The sequence below is a fragment of the Macaca mulatta genome, chromosome 17, assembly GCF_049350105.2.
Source record: "Macaca mulatta isolate MMU2019108-1 chromosome 17, T2T-MMU8v2.0, whole genome shotgun sequence".
Taxonomy (NCBI): domain Eukaryota; kingdom Metazoa; phylum Chordata; class Mammalia; order Primates; family Cercopithecidae; genus Macaca; species Macaca mulatta.
Genome location: NC_133422.1, coordinates 27888544 through 27906744, shown reverse-complemented (window position 1 = coordinate 27906744; position 18201 = coordinate 27888544). Strand labels below are relative to the sequence as shown.

Below are 18201 nucleotides of genomic sequence, written 5' to 3'. Positions count from 1 at the left end.
AGGTCTCTGGATGGATGCTTTGAAGACAAAACAGCTTACAGCACACAACCTCCCATGTCTCCTGCCTGCCTACATTCCTTAAAAAATAAATGACCTTAGTCCTTGCCTTTTCCCACATGTAAGATAATGTCTAACAGGGTGATATGGTTTGGCTGTGTCCCCACCAAAATTTCATCTTGAATTGAAACTCCCACAATTCCCACATGTTGTGGGAGGAATCTGGTGGAAAGTAATTGAATCATGGGTCGGGTCTCTCCAGTGCTGTTCTCGTGACAGTGAATAGGTCTCAGGAGATCTGATGGTTTTAAAAATGGAAGTTTCCCTGCACAAGCTCTCTTCTCTTGTCTGCTGCCATGTGAGACGTGCCTTTCACCTTTCACCATGATTGTGAGGCCTCCCCAGTCATGTGGAACTGTAAGTCCCATAAACCTTTTTCTTTCGTAAATTGGCCAGTCTTGGGTATGTCTTTATTAGCAGCATGAAAATGGACTGGCCAGGCACGGTGGCTCATGCCTGTAGTCCCAGCACTTTGGAAGCCCAAGTTGGGTAGATCATCTAAGGTCAGGAGTTTAAGACCAGCCTGGCCAATGTGGTGAAACCCTGTCTCTACTAAAAGTACAAAAACTATCTGGGCATAGTGGCAGGCAACTGCAATCCCAACTACTTGGGAGGCTGAGGCAGGAGAATCACTTGAACCTGGGAGGTGGATGCTGCAGTGAGTTGTGATCATGCCATTGCACTCCAGCCTGGGTGACAATAGTGAAACTCTGTCTCAAAAAATAAAAAAATAAATAAAAGAAAATGGACTAATACACAGGGTTAATGATTATGACTCTGTAATCTATAACCAGGTGCTCTTACACATAAACATTCATGTGATTCTGCTTTGATATAACTTCTGAGCAAGGTTGATGTGATCTTCTGCATACTAAATCTCCATAGTCCACATATGAACTGTGAGCTGAAACACTGTGCTGGAGCAGTCAGACAGAATCTCTCTGAAAAACTTCTCCAGCGTCATAGGCCCAGAATAAATAGAAACTTCTCATCCAGGCATCATACTTAATATTAAGAACATTAGTTTACATCAATTTATATAAAATTTTAAGCACCTGTCCCATTAAGCTAACGGGGAAATTCAGTCTTGGTTGTTACAATGGCTTTCCAATTTGTGAGCAATATGATGGTTTGTTTTTCCCTAACTTGAAGGTTATGCAAAGATCCTGAGGCCATACATGAGCCAGCTCATTAGGGAGACTCCTCTGATAGGCAACCACCAGTACACACTGGTCCACTGACCTAAGCTGCAGGTTCTCCCTGCTGTCACCCCACACTTGGGATGTAGGGGTCTTCAGGGGTTGGGGATGGAGGTTCTTGGGCTTAGAATTTAGCCTCCTCAGCACATCATGCAGCTACCTCTTCTGAGGCTTTTCAAACTCCCCAGATAAATTAGCATCTGTGTCCAAGCTATTTATTTAATCTCTCTGTGGATTCTTATGCCAATGTTATACTTTAAGGAAACTTATTAGAGCTTTAAAATACATATTAACATTCTAACAAGTCTTTTTCTCATTATATTTCTCTTGGTGGCTTTTATTAGCCCCAAGCAGTTGCCTTCATCTGCTTGGGGATGAGATGTCTTCAGAGTAAGGATCTTCCATCAACCCATCCCTAGAGTTACTCCTGTGCCCACTCCCCACTCTCATTTTCCCCTCATTGGGTCTCTATTTTCAAATTCTTTTCAAAACAGAAAAATAAATTATCTATAGAAAGCCATGTCCTCTCCTAACCCATCTTTGGCCAGTTTGACATAATCTCTACTTCAGAATAAACTGAAAATCAGCTTAATCAAATCCAAAATAAAGAATTTAACACAGTTACAAAACATAATGGCATTTGCTTCTTAGGTCCCCATTGAGAAAGCACAGTTTCAGTCTCATAATTCCACCAAAGTTTACACGACAAAAATCCTTTCTGCCAGTTGAACAATGTATGTATTTGCTTGAGGAAATACCCACTCTCTTAAACAAAAAGAGCTGTGTCCAAAACCCCAGGACACTTTTGGCTTTTGCTATGGTAAATAAAGACTTCCATTTTGTTTCCTCTCCAAGGACATATCTCAACAAATAGGAGGCTTCACTCTGGCTGGAAAAAGGAAAAGCAAGTCATTACATCTCTCTCTGTCTCTCTCTCACACACACACACCTTAGACACTAATAACTCACAACCCCTCCCTTATTGCTCATCCTAAGGACCTTGTTTGCTCTGTTACTCCCAGCTTTATTTGGGCCATTTTGCCCTTGGAAAATTGTTAAGGTTTCTCATTGATAATTGAACATCCCTATGACTTCACAATCGAAATTCAAAATTTAACTTTTGCCCTTCTTCCTACAGCCCACATTTACCCCCACCCTCCAAAGCTGCCCAGCTGCCTGCTCAGGTATAGGCCACACCTGGCATGGATGCCTGGCTGGTTGGCAGCTCTATCTCCACCTCATTTGCAGTACATATGTGGCCACTGCAAGCCCCATTTTACCCCTTTCCCAGCTGAGATTTCAGTGGGTTTCACCCCAACTACTTCAGGTGTGTACTGTCATCATCCTCATTCAGAGTAATCCTTTCTTCATTAGTTTGTTTTAGAAACAAATAAGGAAGTAGCCTCAGGCTGCTTGCAGTCAGCTTGTTTCTATGAGGGGATTCACCCACATGGCAGAGCCAACATCTGGGGAGGAAGGCCCACAGAGGCCCTGGTTGAACAGGGCCTGAAGTCCAACTTCCCCTAGTATATTTCAGTTATATGAGATAATCAAATTCCTTTATTATGTAAGCCATTTGGGGTTGGGTTTTCTGTTACTTGCAACTGAAAATATCCCAAGTAACATATCAGATCTCCTCTAATCCCAGAAAGTGACTTTCCTCACCCCAAGAAAGGACTTGTCTCCCATGGCAGGACTAGATGGGCTTCTCTCAAGAATCGAAATCCAACTCTAGTCCTTTCCTGCTTTCCTTTTTTCTGCCAATGTTCAGTTTCCATTTCTGATGGCCTTTCCTGTCTTTTTTGTTTTTAAAAAACAACTCAGAATTAGTTTGAATGTTAAAATTTAATTTTAACTTAATTTTTATTTTACTTCAGAAATACATTTCACAAGTTAGGCAATCACACAGTTTTCAAAATGAGAAGTCCCCACCCTATCCTCCCACCCCCAACTTCTCCATAGAGGTAATCCCTGCCCATTCTTTCTTCTGCTTCTACCTGTATTTACCTCCTATTGCTAAATAATATGGTTGTACAGCTATTCATCATTTTCCAGCTTTAGTTATTATGCATTTTCTGTGATGGAATATGGCAACTTAGGTTTCTTATGCTTCTCCCACACATGTGCACATCTTGTCCCTTCATTTCCTGAAAAACAGGTTATATCACAGTATTTCACTCCAACAGCGCCCCCTTATCTGTGGGAGTTGCATTCCAAGACCCCCAATAGAGTCCTGAAATCACAAATAGTACCAAACCCGATTGCTGTCAATTGGAACACATTCCTCTTCATGTCTTCCACCCATAAATGTAATACTTTTTCATCTTAACTAAGCATTTATTACACACCGTGGGGTGTAATAAATAATTTTTGCAACTTGAGGTACAACAGCAAAACTAGCACAAATTTCTTTTGCCTTTTTCACAATTTTACAGATGGATTTGTTCTTATTGTAGATCTTAGCAACTTCAGCATGTGTTTTTTTTTTAGTCATGCTAAAAAAAGCATGACTTTTATTAAGTCAAGAACTTTCACCTTTTCTGTTAGAGGAAGCACTTTACAGCTTCTCTTTGGTGTATCTTATTTGCCAGCATCACTACTCTTATGCTTTGGGGACATTATTAAGTAAAATAAGAGTGACTTTGACACAAGCACTGCTATACCACAACAGTTGGTCTGATCAACTGGATAATGACTAAGTGACTCATGGGTGGGTAGCATATACATTGTGGATCCACTGGAGAAATCTCACACCATCCCACTTTGCCATGCCCAGAACATGGGTGGAGTGGGATAGTGTGAGATTTCAACATGCTACTCAAAACAGTACATGTTTTAAAACTTAAGAATTATTTTGGGAATTTTCCATTTAATATTTTCAGACTGGTTGGCTGTAACTGAACTGCAGAAAGCAAAACCACAGATAATGGGGAACTACTATATTCACATTATCCTCTATGTAAATATTATTCACAGCTGAGCCATGTAGTGTACTATGGTTATATTTCCTCTCTAATACAAAAGTTTCTTTTCCTCTATCATTTAAAAACTGTATTGTGTTTTCACTTGCTTATTTTTCTATGTATTTGTCACTAGTTTATCTCAATCTCTGCAAGAGAAATCTAAATCCCTCTCAATGTGCATGAATCAATTAATTTCTTTTTTTTCTGGGAGACATCTCTCCTAGAGTCCCTTAAGAGTCCTGCTCCAACATGAATGAGTTGCTTTCTAAGCCTGCTACACACCAACATCCTGGGAATTCCCTTCACTCTCACCTGTGTCAGATTCCTTATTTCCTACTTACTGTGTTTTTCTCTATCTTGGTTTAATCTCTTATTTCGGAGGACCTGTTATACTCAAAAGGTCTCTATCTACTCTCACATTTATTTGTTGGTGCCTTTCATGTTAGGGCCTTTCCCTCTAATGTATTGTGTTCATTGACTGTTGTTCATAATTAAGAATGAGGCTCTGACAGGTTGACCAAATGCTGTGAGTGGAAGGGATTCGTTGCATTGTGGGCTTCATTGTCAGGTGAGTAATAGGGCAGATACCCAGTTTTTGTGTTGAAGGATCCTCAACTGTTCGTATCTGTCAGCCATTTTTTCAGATAATGCAGTTTCCCCATAGGTGGATCCTCCAGGGTCCTGTCTTGACAGGGTTTGAGTCTGTCATCATTCTGGTAGCTAAATAAGGAAAAGGTACTGGGATTTGTGCTTAGTATGAAGACTGACTTAGTCCCTCCCTACCTTCAGAATGCCATATCCCCTCCACCCTTTACTGTACTATGAGTCAACAACTCTAAAGAGAAACGCTTGGTTTTCTTGTGAGAGTGAGGAGGGGGAGGAAACTGGTAGTAGAGGAGAGACTTTATTCAGACTTTCAACCAATCTTCCTGGAAGTTTACAAGGATAGCAGTGGGGAGAGCACCCAGCCTACACTTCTGCACAGAGATTTTTAAAACTCTTACTAGCTGTGTAAACTTAAAAAAGCTTCTTAATTTCTCTGAGCTTCAATTTCTTCAGCTGTAACATGGAACTCAGAGTTTTGGTGTGAATGTCAAATGGGATCAATGAATGTAAAGTGCCTGGCATAATCTGCCCTGTAGGGGGACTGCATTCAATTGTTGGCAGTACAGTGGTCATGGTGGTAGTAGTTGGTAGTACCCTTAGTCTTGTTTCAGTGGACAGAAAGGAACCTCTCACACTATCTAGTGTTTTTCTATACTATCTCAAAAGGGAAGGCAGCATCACCCTGCTCATCTTCTGCCGAAATGTTAATAGAATTTCAGGAGTGCAACAACTTTTGCAATTTGCCCTCTACTCTATCCTTCCCTTGAGTGCCCAATCCTAACCCTCAGAGGCACCTCTTTTATTTTTGGCTTCCATCCCAATGAATTAATGGGAAGGAGAACTGCAGCAAGGACAGAAAGAAAATTTGAGATACATGCCCTTGATGCTCCCCCTTCCATTCTATACACAATTCTTTCATTTCCCAGGGCAATGCCTCCTCCTACTTTTCCTGTCCTTCCTAATACCCTGGCAAGAGAGAAACAGTAGAAATAGTGTTGCCTTCAGTGTGTTAGAACCTCTCTCCCAGTGCAAAATGAAATTATTCCTTCCCCCACTTATCGCCAGTTCTCTTTTGCTCCAATCCTTCTCCCCTCTTTTCTCTCACTGTCCTTACTTGGGACTTGAAGTTGCTTTGTTATAGGACAGCCTTCCTCTTCTTTCCCTGAATCTTAGGATGTGCTTCTTGTCTGCTCTGGGGCTTCCAGTAGCGTCGTTAGTTGGCTATATCTCAGGGAATTGAAGAGGGCAGGGGAGCTGGGGAAGCTGGGGAAGTTGTGGCTGTTTTGAAGAATTTAGAAAGCCTGATGGGCCAGATATCTGGTTCAATATCTGGAGAAAAGTAGGATCCAATGTGCTTTGCATTTTTTCCCAGTCTGATATTTCAGCCCACAGGACTCTAGTAGGGATTTTTCCTCCTGTATCCCTCATTAAGACTCAACAACTGAAAATATACTGAATAAAATTTTTGAAGTCGTTCTTATTAACAAAAGTCATGGTCAACTAAATATTAAGAATCAACATTTGTTGGGAATGATGTAAATACAAAGTCATTTGGAGACTATGCGTGAATGAAGATGGACACAATGATACAAGAACAAGTCTCATCTAAGAACTCCTTATACTTTTGTTTCCTTTCTCAATCACACACTAACAGGGAAACCACGCTTTGTCTTTGCCTTCTATGGATGGCCTTTTCGGAGTGCAGACCTTAGTCTGTCCTTAAAATTCTCCCCAGCAAAGTAATAGAGCAGAGGATTGAAGCATGTATTGGCTGCCGCCAAGGCCAGTGTGATAACCACAGCTTTATGCAGCCTGTCTTCGCATATATCCACTTTCCATTTCACCAAGTGAAGGGTCCTCAGTGTGTGATAGGGCAAGAAACACAAGAAGAAGATGATCAAGGTGATGATGACGGTGGTCAGTGCCTTCCTGTGAGAAACCCGCAGCCCCGATTCTGGGACCTCCACTTTTAACAGAGCCCGAATGATCAGCAGATAACAGATGCTGAGTGTGAAAAACGGCAGCAGGAAGCCCACCACTAAGGCAATATAGTTCATGGTCTGCAGCTTAGTAATTGTGTAGAGATTCAGCTCTAAGCATGATATGACACTGCCCTTCTGCTCAGAGCCATTGTTGAGGAGCATTACTGAGGAAGCCATGGTAAAGATCCATATGATCCCACATAGGATCCAGGCACTCCTGATGCTGGTGACATGCAGAAGCCGAAAGGGGTGAACAGTTGCCAGGAAACGCACAACACTCAGCACGGTCAGGAAATAAATACTGCTGTACATGTTGACATACAAGGAATAAGACATAATCCTGCAGGCCAGGTCTCCAAATATCCAGTCGGAGCCTCTAAGATAATAGTCAGCCCTGAAGGGAAGTGTGCTTATGAACAGGAGATCTGAAATGGCCAGATTTAGCATGAAAACATTCACAGATGTGGACTTCTTATAAGGCTGCAGGAAAACATATATGGACAAGCCATTTCCCAAGACTCCCCAGACAAATATTATCAGATATACAACTGGGAAAAATTCTCTCTTGAAGTTTTCAATTGTGCAGTTTCTGCTGTTGTTGTTACTGCTGAAGGTGCCATTTGGTTCCATTTCTGATACGGAGATGGATGGATGCAAGGACATAAATTTTCTTTCCATGCTGGGTTAAAAAGAAACAGACATAAAAAGTTACTTTGTGAATTTCCCTTTTCCCTTCTTGCTTACCGATTACATCTCTCTAGGTTTTAATGAAACAGGGAGCAATACTATCTTTTCTTTGAAAGTTGAGTTTTAAAACGCTGGTTAAGTCTTTAATATATGCTGCATTACACTTCATAATAAATTTAAACTTCCTGATTTTTGAATATAGAATAGCCATTAATTTGTTTGGTCGAAGTTGACACTTCAAACTTAGGGAACTTGTGACCTGGTGCCCATGTTGACATGAATACCTCCCTGTGATATTGCAGCCTAAAACTACTGAATAGCAGATTTCTCATCAGAAACTGTGGAGGACAGAAGGAAATGGCACATTTCTCAAATGCTGAAAGAAAAGACCTGCCAACCTAGCATTCTACGTCCAGCAAAAACATCCTTCAAGTACAAAGAGAAAATCAAGACTTTTTCAGACAGAAAACTGAGACTTTGTTGTCAGCAGATCTATCTTAAAAGAATGACCAGGCTGGGCATGGTAGCTCACATCTGTAATTCCAGCACTTTGGGAGGCTGAGGCTGGTGGATCACTTGAGGTCAGGAGTTCAAGACCAGTCTGGCCAACATGGTGAAACTCCATCTCTACTAAAAATACAAAAATTAGCTGGGCCTAGTGGCAGGTGCCTGTAATCCCAGCTACATGGGAGGCTGAGGCAGGAGAATTGCTTGAATCTGGGAGGCAGAAGTTGCAATGAGCTGAGATCATACCATTGCACTCCAGCTTGGGCAACTAGAGTGAAACTCCATCTAAAAACAACAACAACAACAACAACAAATAATGACTAAAGGAAGTTATCTAAGCAGAAAGGAATTCATAAAATAAGGAATCTTAGAATATTAGAAAATAAGAAAGAACATGGTAAGCCAAAATATGTGTAAATACAATAGGCTGTCCTTCTCTTTTAGAGTCTAAGTTACATTTAATGTTTTGAAATAAAAATGTTAATGCTGCCTGATGTGGTTTTAAATGGATGTAGAGGAATTATTAAGACAATTATATTATAAATGAGGGAAGGTAAAGAGATGTAAGAGGAAATAAGTTTTCTATACTTCACTTGAATTGGTAGAATGATGATGCTAATAGACTATCATAAGATATATATACACCTATATATCTTTATATATATATATCTATGTATATACATATAGATCTTTATATATATACATATATATATCTTTATATATATATATAGAGAGAAAATACCTAAAGCATCCACTAAAATGATATACAAAGGGATACACTCAAAAACATTACAGATAAATAAAAATGGAATTCTAAAAAGCATTCAGATAACCAACAACAAGGCAGGAAAAAGAAGAGAGACAATAAAAACAGAAAACAAAAAATAAAATGGCAGACATCCCTGATTCATCAATAATTACATTAAATATAAGTAATCTAAATATACCAAGTAAAAGATAGAGGAATGGAATATATTTTTTAAATGACCCAATTATGTACTGCCTACAACAAACACTTCAAATAGCAGTATTGGCTGGTTGAAAGTAAAAGGATGGAAAAATGCTTGCTATTCAAATCAAAGGAAATAAGGGATAGCTCTTTTAGTATCAAATAAAATGGACTTCAAAGCAAAGGACATTGCCAGAGACAGTGAGGGACACTATATAATAATAACAGGGTTTAACCACTAAGAAGACATACCAATTCTAAATGGGTATGCACCAAACAACAGAGTGGCAAAACTGAAGCAAAACTGATAAAACTGAAAGGAGAGATACTTGGTGACTTCAAGGACCTCTCTCAGCAATTGATGAAGCAAATAGACAAAAACTCAACAAAGGTATAGAAAAACTAAAAACACCATCAACAAACAGGATCAAATTGACATGTATAAAACACTTCACCCAACAAGAGCAAAATACTTAAGCTTTTAAGTGTTCACAAAACGCATACCAAGATAAACCACATCCTGGGACATAAAACAAGCCTCGATAGATTTCAAATAATTGAAATAATATAGAATGTGTTTTCTAACCACAAGGGAATCAAACTAGAAATCAGCAGCAGAAAGATAACAGGAAACCCTCAAAACACTTGAAAACTAAACAACACACTTCTAAATAATCCATGGGTCAAAGAGGAAGTCTCAAGGGAAACAAAAAATATATTGAACTGAATAAAAGTGAAAATATAAATTTGTAAGATGTAGCAAATGCAGTATTAGGACAAAACTGTATAACACTGAATGCATACATTACAAAAAGGAAAAGTCACGAAATAAGAATATAAGCTCCATCCTCAAGAAGAAAAAAGCAAGCAAAAGGAAGGAAATAGTAAAGAGCAGAAATCAAGAAATAGAAAACAGAAAAAAATAGGGAAAAAATGAAATGAAAAACTGGTTATTTGAAAACAATCAATACAATTGATTACAGGTGCATGCCACCATGCCCAGCTATTTTTCTTTTTTGTAGAGATGCTGTCTCTCCATGTTGCACAGGTTGGTCTTGAACTCCTGAGCTCAAGTGATCCTACCACCTTGGCCTTCAAAGTGTGAGATTACAGGCGTGAGCCACCATGCCTGGCCAGGTAACTTTCTTATAGTAGCAGAACAGATGAAGACAATAATGAACTAAAAATTGCATATATTAAATAAAATATTACATCTCCTGACAAATCTTTAGCAAGAGGTACAAAAAAAAATAGAACAGACATAAATTTCCATTGTCAGGAATAAAACAGGAGATAACACTATCAATAGATACCTGAGGCATCAAAAGAATAATGAGAAAAACTTTGAATAACCCTACAAACATAAATTTCACAACTTAGAGGAACTAGACTAATTCCTCATAAAATGAAAAATAACTCACTCAACATTAAGTAGATAATTTGAATATCCCCATAACTATTAAGGAAATTAAATTCTTAATTGAAAAACTCTAAAAAAAGAAACCTCCAGATTCAGATGGCTTCACTGGAGAATTCTACCAACTATTTAAATAAGAATTAACATCAATTCCATGCAGTGTCTTCCAGAAAATAGAAGAGAAAGGTGTTTCTCAATTTACTTTATTGAAGCTAAGTATTACCCTGATACCAAAATGAGGCAAAGATAATACAGAACAAAACAAAAGACTATGGATGAATATCCCCTGTGAATATAGGTGCAAAATATCCTTAGCAAAATACCATCAAATACAATTTAGCAATATATGAAAAGAATTATACACCATGACCAAGTAATCATATCAATTAATATTTTAAAAAGTGCATGACAAAATTCAATATCCATTCACAATCAAAACTCTCAGAAATATAGGAGTAAAGAGGAATTTCCTCAACCTGATAAAGAGCATATACAAAAAAACCTATAGATAACATTATACTTCATAGTTAAAGACTGAGTGTCTCCCCCATAAGATCAGGAGCAATGCAAGGATGTCCATTCTCACTGATCTTATTCAATATAGTGCTATAAGTTCTAACCAGTGGAATGAGGCAAAAACACAAAAAGGAAATAAATATCATATAGATTAGAAAGGAAGAAATAAAATACTTCCTATTTGTAGATGACATAATTACATAGAAAACCCCAAGAGACCTACAAACATACACATACATGCACACACACAAAGAAAACGAAAATCTCATAAAGCTAATAAGTGAATTTTGCAAAGTGGCAGAATACAAAATAAACATAGAAAATCGATTATATTTTATATACTAGTAACACACATATGAACACACTGAAGTTAACAATGCAATACTGTTAATATTCATTCAAAATTAAAATGAAAGACAGGTGTAAATCTCACAAGACATGTACAGGACTTGAATGCTGAAAACTAGAAATTACTGGTGAAAGAAATTAAAGTTGTAAAGAAACATGCCATGTCATAGATTAGAAGGCAATGGAATAAAGATATCAATTCTCCCCAGATTTATACACAAAATTATGCAATTCCCAGTAAAATCCTTGTAAGTTTTTTTTGTAGATATTGATAGGATTATTCTAAATCTTAAATGAAAAGGCAGAGGAACTAGAATAGCTAAAACATTTTGAAAAAGAAGATTGAAGTGGGAAGAATCAATCCATCTAATTTCAAGACTTATTTTATAGCTAAAGTAATTAAGATTGTATGGTATTGGCTGAAGGACAAACACATAGATCAACGGAAAAGAATACAAACCCAGAAAAAAACTCACATAACTATGCTCAACTAATTGTTTACAAAAATGCAAAAACAATACAGTGGAGGAAAGACAGGCTTTTCAGAGGCGCTGGAGCAATTGGATAGCCATAGGCAAAAAAACAAACCTTGAACCAAATCTCACACCTTATATAAAAATTAACTAAAATGCAGCACGGACTTCATGTAGAATGCAAATTTTTAAAAATTATTATTATACTTTAAGTTCTAGGGTACATGTGCACAACGTGCAGGTTTGTTACATATGTATACATGTGCCATGTTTGTGTGTGCACCCATTAACTCATCATTTACATTAGGTATATCTCCTAATGCTATCCCTCCCCTCTCCCCCCACCCCATGACAGGCCCCAATGTGTGATGTTCCCCATCCTGTGTCCAAGTGTTCTCATTGTTCAGTTCCCACCTATGAGTGAGAACAAGTGGTGTTTGGTTTTCTGTTCTTGTGATAGTTTGCTGAGAATGATCGTTTCCAGCTTCATCCATGTCCCTACAAAGGACATGAACTCGTCCTTTTTGATGGCTGCATAGTATTTCATGGTGTATACGTGCCACATTTTCTTAATCTAGTCTGTCATTGATGGACATTTGGGTTGTTTCCAAGTCTTTGCTATTGTGAATAGTGCCGCAATAAACATATGTGTGCATGTGTCTTTATAGTAGCATGATTTATAATCCTTTGGGTATATACCCAGTAATGGGATGGCTGGGTCAAATGGTATTTCTAGTTCTAGATCCTTGAGGAATCGCCACACTGTCTTCCACAATGGTTGAACTAGTTTACACCAAGATTGTAAAAGCATTCCTATTTCTCTACATCCTCTCCAGCATCTGTTGTTTCCTGACTTTTTAAAGATTGCCATTCTAACTAGTGTGAGATGGTACCTCATTGTGGTTTTGATTTGTCACCTCGCAGTTCAATCTCAGGCTGTTGTGCTAGCAGTGAGCCAGGTGGGTCAGAGGGATATCATCTCCTGGTGTGCCATTTGCTAAGGCCATTGGAAAAGCGCAGTATTAGGGTGGGAGTGTCCTGATTTTCCAGGTACCGTCTGTCCGGCCTCCCTTTGCTAGGAAAGGGAATTCCCCGACCCCTTGTGCTTCCCAGGTGAGGCGATGCCCTACCCTGCTCCGTGGGCTGCACCCACTGTCTGACAAGCCCCAGTGAGATGAACCTGGTACCTCAGTTGGAAATGCAGAAATCACCCATCTTCTTCATTGCTCACACTGGGAGCTGCAGACTGGAGCTGTTCCTATTCAGCCATCTTAGAACCAAGTTTTCCCTAGAATGTAAAATTATAAAATTTTTAGGAAAAATAATTTTGGGATCTAGGACTGGCAAAGAGTTCTTTGACTTGACACCAAAAACATGATCCATAAAAGAAAAAGCTGATAAATTGCAGCTCATCAAGATGATAAATTTTTGCTCCACAAAATACTCTGCTAAGAGGATGAAAATATAAGCTACAGACTGGGACAGAATATTTGCAAATCACTTATCAAAACAGGATTATTTAGAATATATAAAGAACTCTTGAAAATCAACAGTAAAACAAGCAAACAAATAAAAAAACCAATTAGAAAATGGGCAAAGGTAGAAACAAACATTTCAGGAGATATACAGGTAGCATATAAGCACATAAAAAATTGTTCAACCTTATTGGCCATTAGGGAAATGCAAATTAAAACCACAATGAGATATTACTATATACTTATTAGAATGGCTAAATAAAAAATAGTGACTACACCAAATACAGAGAAACTGGATCACTCAGACATTGCTGGTGAAAGTGTAAAATGATATGGTCCTTCTGGAAAACAATTTGGCTGTTTCCCAAAAAACTAAATATGCAATTACCATGCATTCTGGTAATTATACTCCTGGGCATTTGTCCCAGGGAAATGAAAACTTATGGTAACATAAAAACCTATAAGTCAGTGATTACTGCAGTTTTATTTGTGATAGCCCCAAACTGGAAATAACTCAGATAGCCTTCAATAGTTAAACAGTGGTACACGCATACCATGGAGTTCTACTCGGCAGCGAAAGGAGTGAACCATTAATACATTTGGTAACTTGAATAAATCTCTGGGGAGCTATGCTATATGAAAATAAAAACTAATCATACAGTGTGATCCCATTTATATAACATCCTTGAATTGGCAAAATTATAGAAATGGAGAACACAGATTTGTAATCGCCAGGGATTAAGAAGGCAGTGGGTGTGGGAGGGAAGTAGAGGTAGCTAAAAAGTGAAGTTTGAGGCACCCTTGTGGTGACAGAAATGTTCTACATCATAACTGTATTAACATCAATATTTGGGCTGTGCAGGAGTTTGAGATGAGCCTAGGCAACATAGTGAGACCCTATCTCTATGAGAGAGAGAGAGAGAGAGAGAGAGAGAAAGAGAAAGAAAGAAAAGAAAGAAAAAAGAAAGAAAAAGAAAGAAAGAAGAAAGAAAGAGAAAGAAAGAAAAAAGAAAGAGAAAAAAAAAGAAAGGAAAGAAAAAGAAAAAGAAAGACAGAAGAAAAAGAGAAAGAAGAAAGAAAGGAAGGAAGGAAGGAAGGAAAGGAAAGAAAATGAAAAAGATTAGCCAGGTGTGGTGGTGCATGCCTGCAGTCCCAGCTCCTCAGGAGGCTGAGATGAGAGGATTACTTGAGCCCAGGAGATCAATGCTAAGTGAACTATGATCACACAGTTGCACTCCGGCCTGGTTGATGGAGTGAGACTCTGACACACACACACACACACACACACACACATACACACACACACACACACAGCCCAGTTCTGATATACCATGGTCTTGCAAGATGTTACCATTGGGGGAAAGGATACAAGAGATTTTTCTATTTTTTTTTTACATCTGCATGGGAATTTTTAATTATCTCAAAATGGAGGAAAAAAAAGGTGTGGCTTGAACAGAATACCCTGCAATTTTGATTGCAAAATTCCATCTACAAACTGCTCAGTGGTGCTTGTGTTTAGGAAAACACTTAGGTTTTCACTTAGGGAAGCTCTCCTTCCTCTCCCTTTCCTGACAACCTACCCACACTGTCTCTGTACACCTGGAGAGGTGATTCCTCAGGAAGATGAGAGAAGACTTTCAAAAGCTTTGTTGCTATTAGTAATAAAGCCAACTTGTTCCATTACAGGAGTGTTTTTGGTGGTCTTGGGCTCTGAAGGACTGACAAAAATGGAGTGTCATGAGATTCTTCTGAAGTCCTTGCTGCCTTAAGCAAGTACCCTTGACTCAGTAATGATGCATACATGTGGGACCCTGTTCATGGCTAGGCTCTGATATTTTGTTGAGAACTGTCAGCAATGTGTTTATTTTGTTTTCCTAGGAATAGATCCTCAGAGTCTTTCTGGTCTGTAAAACTTGTTGCAAATCTAGTCAGCCGGAAATATTGTTTTCTAGCCTCTAACATCTGTTCTATGATTTGTCTATTGTCCTGAGTGTTGTTCGTTTATACAAGGAAAAGCCCATAAGGCAAGGACAAGCCAAGTCCCCATAAGTCTGTCCTCTGGCTCCAGGGACTGAGAATTCAGGACTCACATGCTTTGGACAAACTTTGGCCTTTGGATAAACTTTGTGTCAGGTCACCATTTAAAAACTTGTAAGGACTTCCTCTGTCTTATCTTTTTTTCGTTTCTCAGCCCTCATTGTAGACAATTGACTTTTGCCCAAATTCTGGAGACTCAAGATCGGAGAATCAAGGTCAGACAAGTTCACATCTGACGGGCTCCACTCAATCTAAAACTGCACTTCTTCCAGATACCTGTTTCTTTCAGATTTCCGCACTGTAACACAAACATGCATGTTTATCTCTACAGCGGGCACAGTTTCACCAAGGACAATCTGGAATCGCAATGGCCACGCTGAGGAACTTTGAATACAAACACGATGGTTTACTTTAGAGGCACTTTAGAAAAGTGAAGAAATCTTCAAGAGAAGATTGTTCTGTTTGACTAACAGTAATTCTTTTGTTCAAAGTTGGTGATAGCCCCTTCTTTTATTTCCATACTTTAGGAATTAATAAGTGCTGGTTAATTGATAAAATCGCCAAGGGCTTAAACCAATTTTAATGTCACTCTTTTTTAATTTAAAAATCTATTCTTTCACATAAAAGCCTTCCTCCCTCTCTTTTCAGAGGGAACATAATTAGCCTTTTTTTGGGTGTTGATTTCATATTCATCTGCAGCAGATTCCCTTTACTTTCTTTTTTCCCTCTATTCCCCCTCCTCTCTTTCTCTTTTCCCCCTCTTCAGAAATTAATCTTTACCTTATCAAATGAGCCATTCACTTTTTGTGTGCACATTCAAGGGATATCTAGTTCAGATAAATAGTCAAAATGTCTGAAAAAAAAAGGGAAAAAATGTTATTAAACTGCATTTCTTTCTGTGGACACTAACAGTATATTTACATAGTAGCCTTTATTATAATTATGAGAAAAGAAGAACAGGCATTATATATAAGTTAAAAGATTACATGTTTGACATGATTCAGAGTCTTCAAAAAATTACTTTAATACAAAAACTAGTGTCACTGCAATATTTTGGTTTCTACAAGGCCTGAGTTAAATTTTTTTTATTAAACTGAATTTTCTACATTGGTTGTATGAGTTCAACAAGATTCCACTATTTCTATAACTTGTCTAAATTTAGAATTTTAGTTTAATATATATAAAATTGTATTAAACTAAAGTGAATGATAATAATAAATGCCTTTATAATTTTTATAAAATTCTTACAATGCTACAAATCATAAGATTTCATTTGTTAACTAAAATTGTAATTTCCTGATCCTTAACAAACTTTAAGGACTTAGACAAATGGTTAATTGATAATAATCCTTTGGATGCCTAGACAATTTCTAAATAAGAAACATAAAAACACTAGTCATTAAATACAATTACCTTTACTTCTTAAAATGACAATAGATTAACAAAATATGCAAATTCCTTTGAATGACATCATATATTTACATATTGAAACTGTTTAAATTGTATGCAATAAATACTAGTAGACCAAAAAAATATCTAAGTAAGTTATGTTTTCTCTCCTTTTTCTTTTGTGCCTAAAGAAAAGGAAAGTTGATTACTTTGGTTAAAGATGATAATTAATATAAATGCTTAATACAGAGAAACACAAATATGTATACAGGATAATAAATATCCTGCTGATTTTCTGTTTATTAGGAAAGTTGAAACCATTTATTCAGAGAGTAAATTTTATTTTGACATATATATTATTTTATCTAATAGATTTAATTTTAAAACTATAGTTAAAATGTAAAATTTAAAGCGTATTATCTATTTGTATATTTACATATCTGTGTATGCCTAAATGTATACATGTAAAGGCACATTAATAAATTCTCTACTGTAGAATGTTACATGAATGATGTATAAAAAGAGTAAAGTTAGAATTGGAGTCTTTTTAATATACAAAAATTAAGTTATGCTATGCCCATATTAGTAAATATTTCTTTTTGTTAATAAAATATTCTGTTAACTTTCAGTGCTTTTTGACACTTTTAAATCATTTTTAAAAAGACTCCTTGCTTTAATAAAATGTTGTTTCTAATGACTATAGTTAATTGCTATGTGTTTTTACAATGTCGTCTATTATTTATGGACCCTAGATACTTATGACTTACATCTTGCCTCCTGGAACAACTATTCTTGATTCCTTCCAAAATTCAGGCCCCAAATTCAGAATAATCAAGCTATTAATATGTCTTTTGTGCCTACACTATCTTTGGTTTTACTGTAATGGCTATTAGGTAACACAAGATTTGTTTTGTCATTCTATGAAAGGAAAGACGATGGGAATAATTAAATTTTCAAATATCCTTTGAATTTAAATTAATTTAAAATTATTATGAGAGCTCTTTTATTTACCAAACTTACTAATAAAAGCTGATAAAAATATTTTTATTTTTTCTAAGTTAATTATATTTAAGTAAAATATGCTAATATAAATATCTTTTAAGGACTGTACCCTTTTTTGAGTTAAAAAAAGAATGCTTATGTTTAAGCACAAAGATTACTGTAATAACTGTGTATCAAAATATCTTTTTCCAAGATTCTCAATTAGCAACCCCACTTTACTTTTTTGTCATGAGAAGTCTGAAAAAACACTAGGGGCTTTGACTCAATGACATGGGACTCATCAAAAATCTATTATTTATTTCAGTCTTTCATTAGCTCCAGTAGTCACAGCATAATTGTCTTGTCTAAGAGTTCTAGCAGCTGCAGCAAAGCTTGTGGAAGCTGGAGTGACTCAGTCAAACTAGTTCTAGGGTCTACACTAAACCTAATAATTCCCCTGTTTTATTGATAGATATAACTCAAGATTTTTCAGCTAGTCACTTAATCTCTGAGGAAATTGTTGGTTTCCCTTCAAATATCACTGTTCATCACTGTAACACTCTAAACCCAGTGACCCTCTCTCCTTCATCTGTAGAAAAAGAAGCTGATGATTGA

General features: G+C 37.2%; 1 protein-coding gene across 4 annotated transcripts in view; it reads right to left on the bottom strand.

Moving 5' to 3' along the window:
• Positions 1–3085: 3085 nt before the first annotated feature.
• Positions 3086–18201, bottom strand: part of CYSLTR2 (cysteinyl leukotriene receptor 2) — a 48996-nt gene continuing 33880 nt past the window's right edge. For 2 of the 4 annotated variants that reach the window (XM_015121083.3, XM_015121084.3), the window contains exons 3-5: positions 15997–16069; positions 12892–12992; positions 3086–7486 (exon numbers count right to left, since the gene is read on the bottom strand). In XM_015121083.3, the coding sequence (XP_014976569.3) occupies positions 6505–7485 (981 nt within the window). In that variant the 5' untranslated portion in view covers position 7486; positions 12892–12992; positions 15997–16069 and the 3' untranslated portion in view covers positions 3086–6504. The remainder of the gene's footprint in view (positions 7487–12891; positions 12993–15996; positions 16070–18201) is intronic. The other 2 variants (XM_028837169.2, XM_028837168.2) reach the window with 1 other exon arrangement.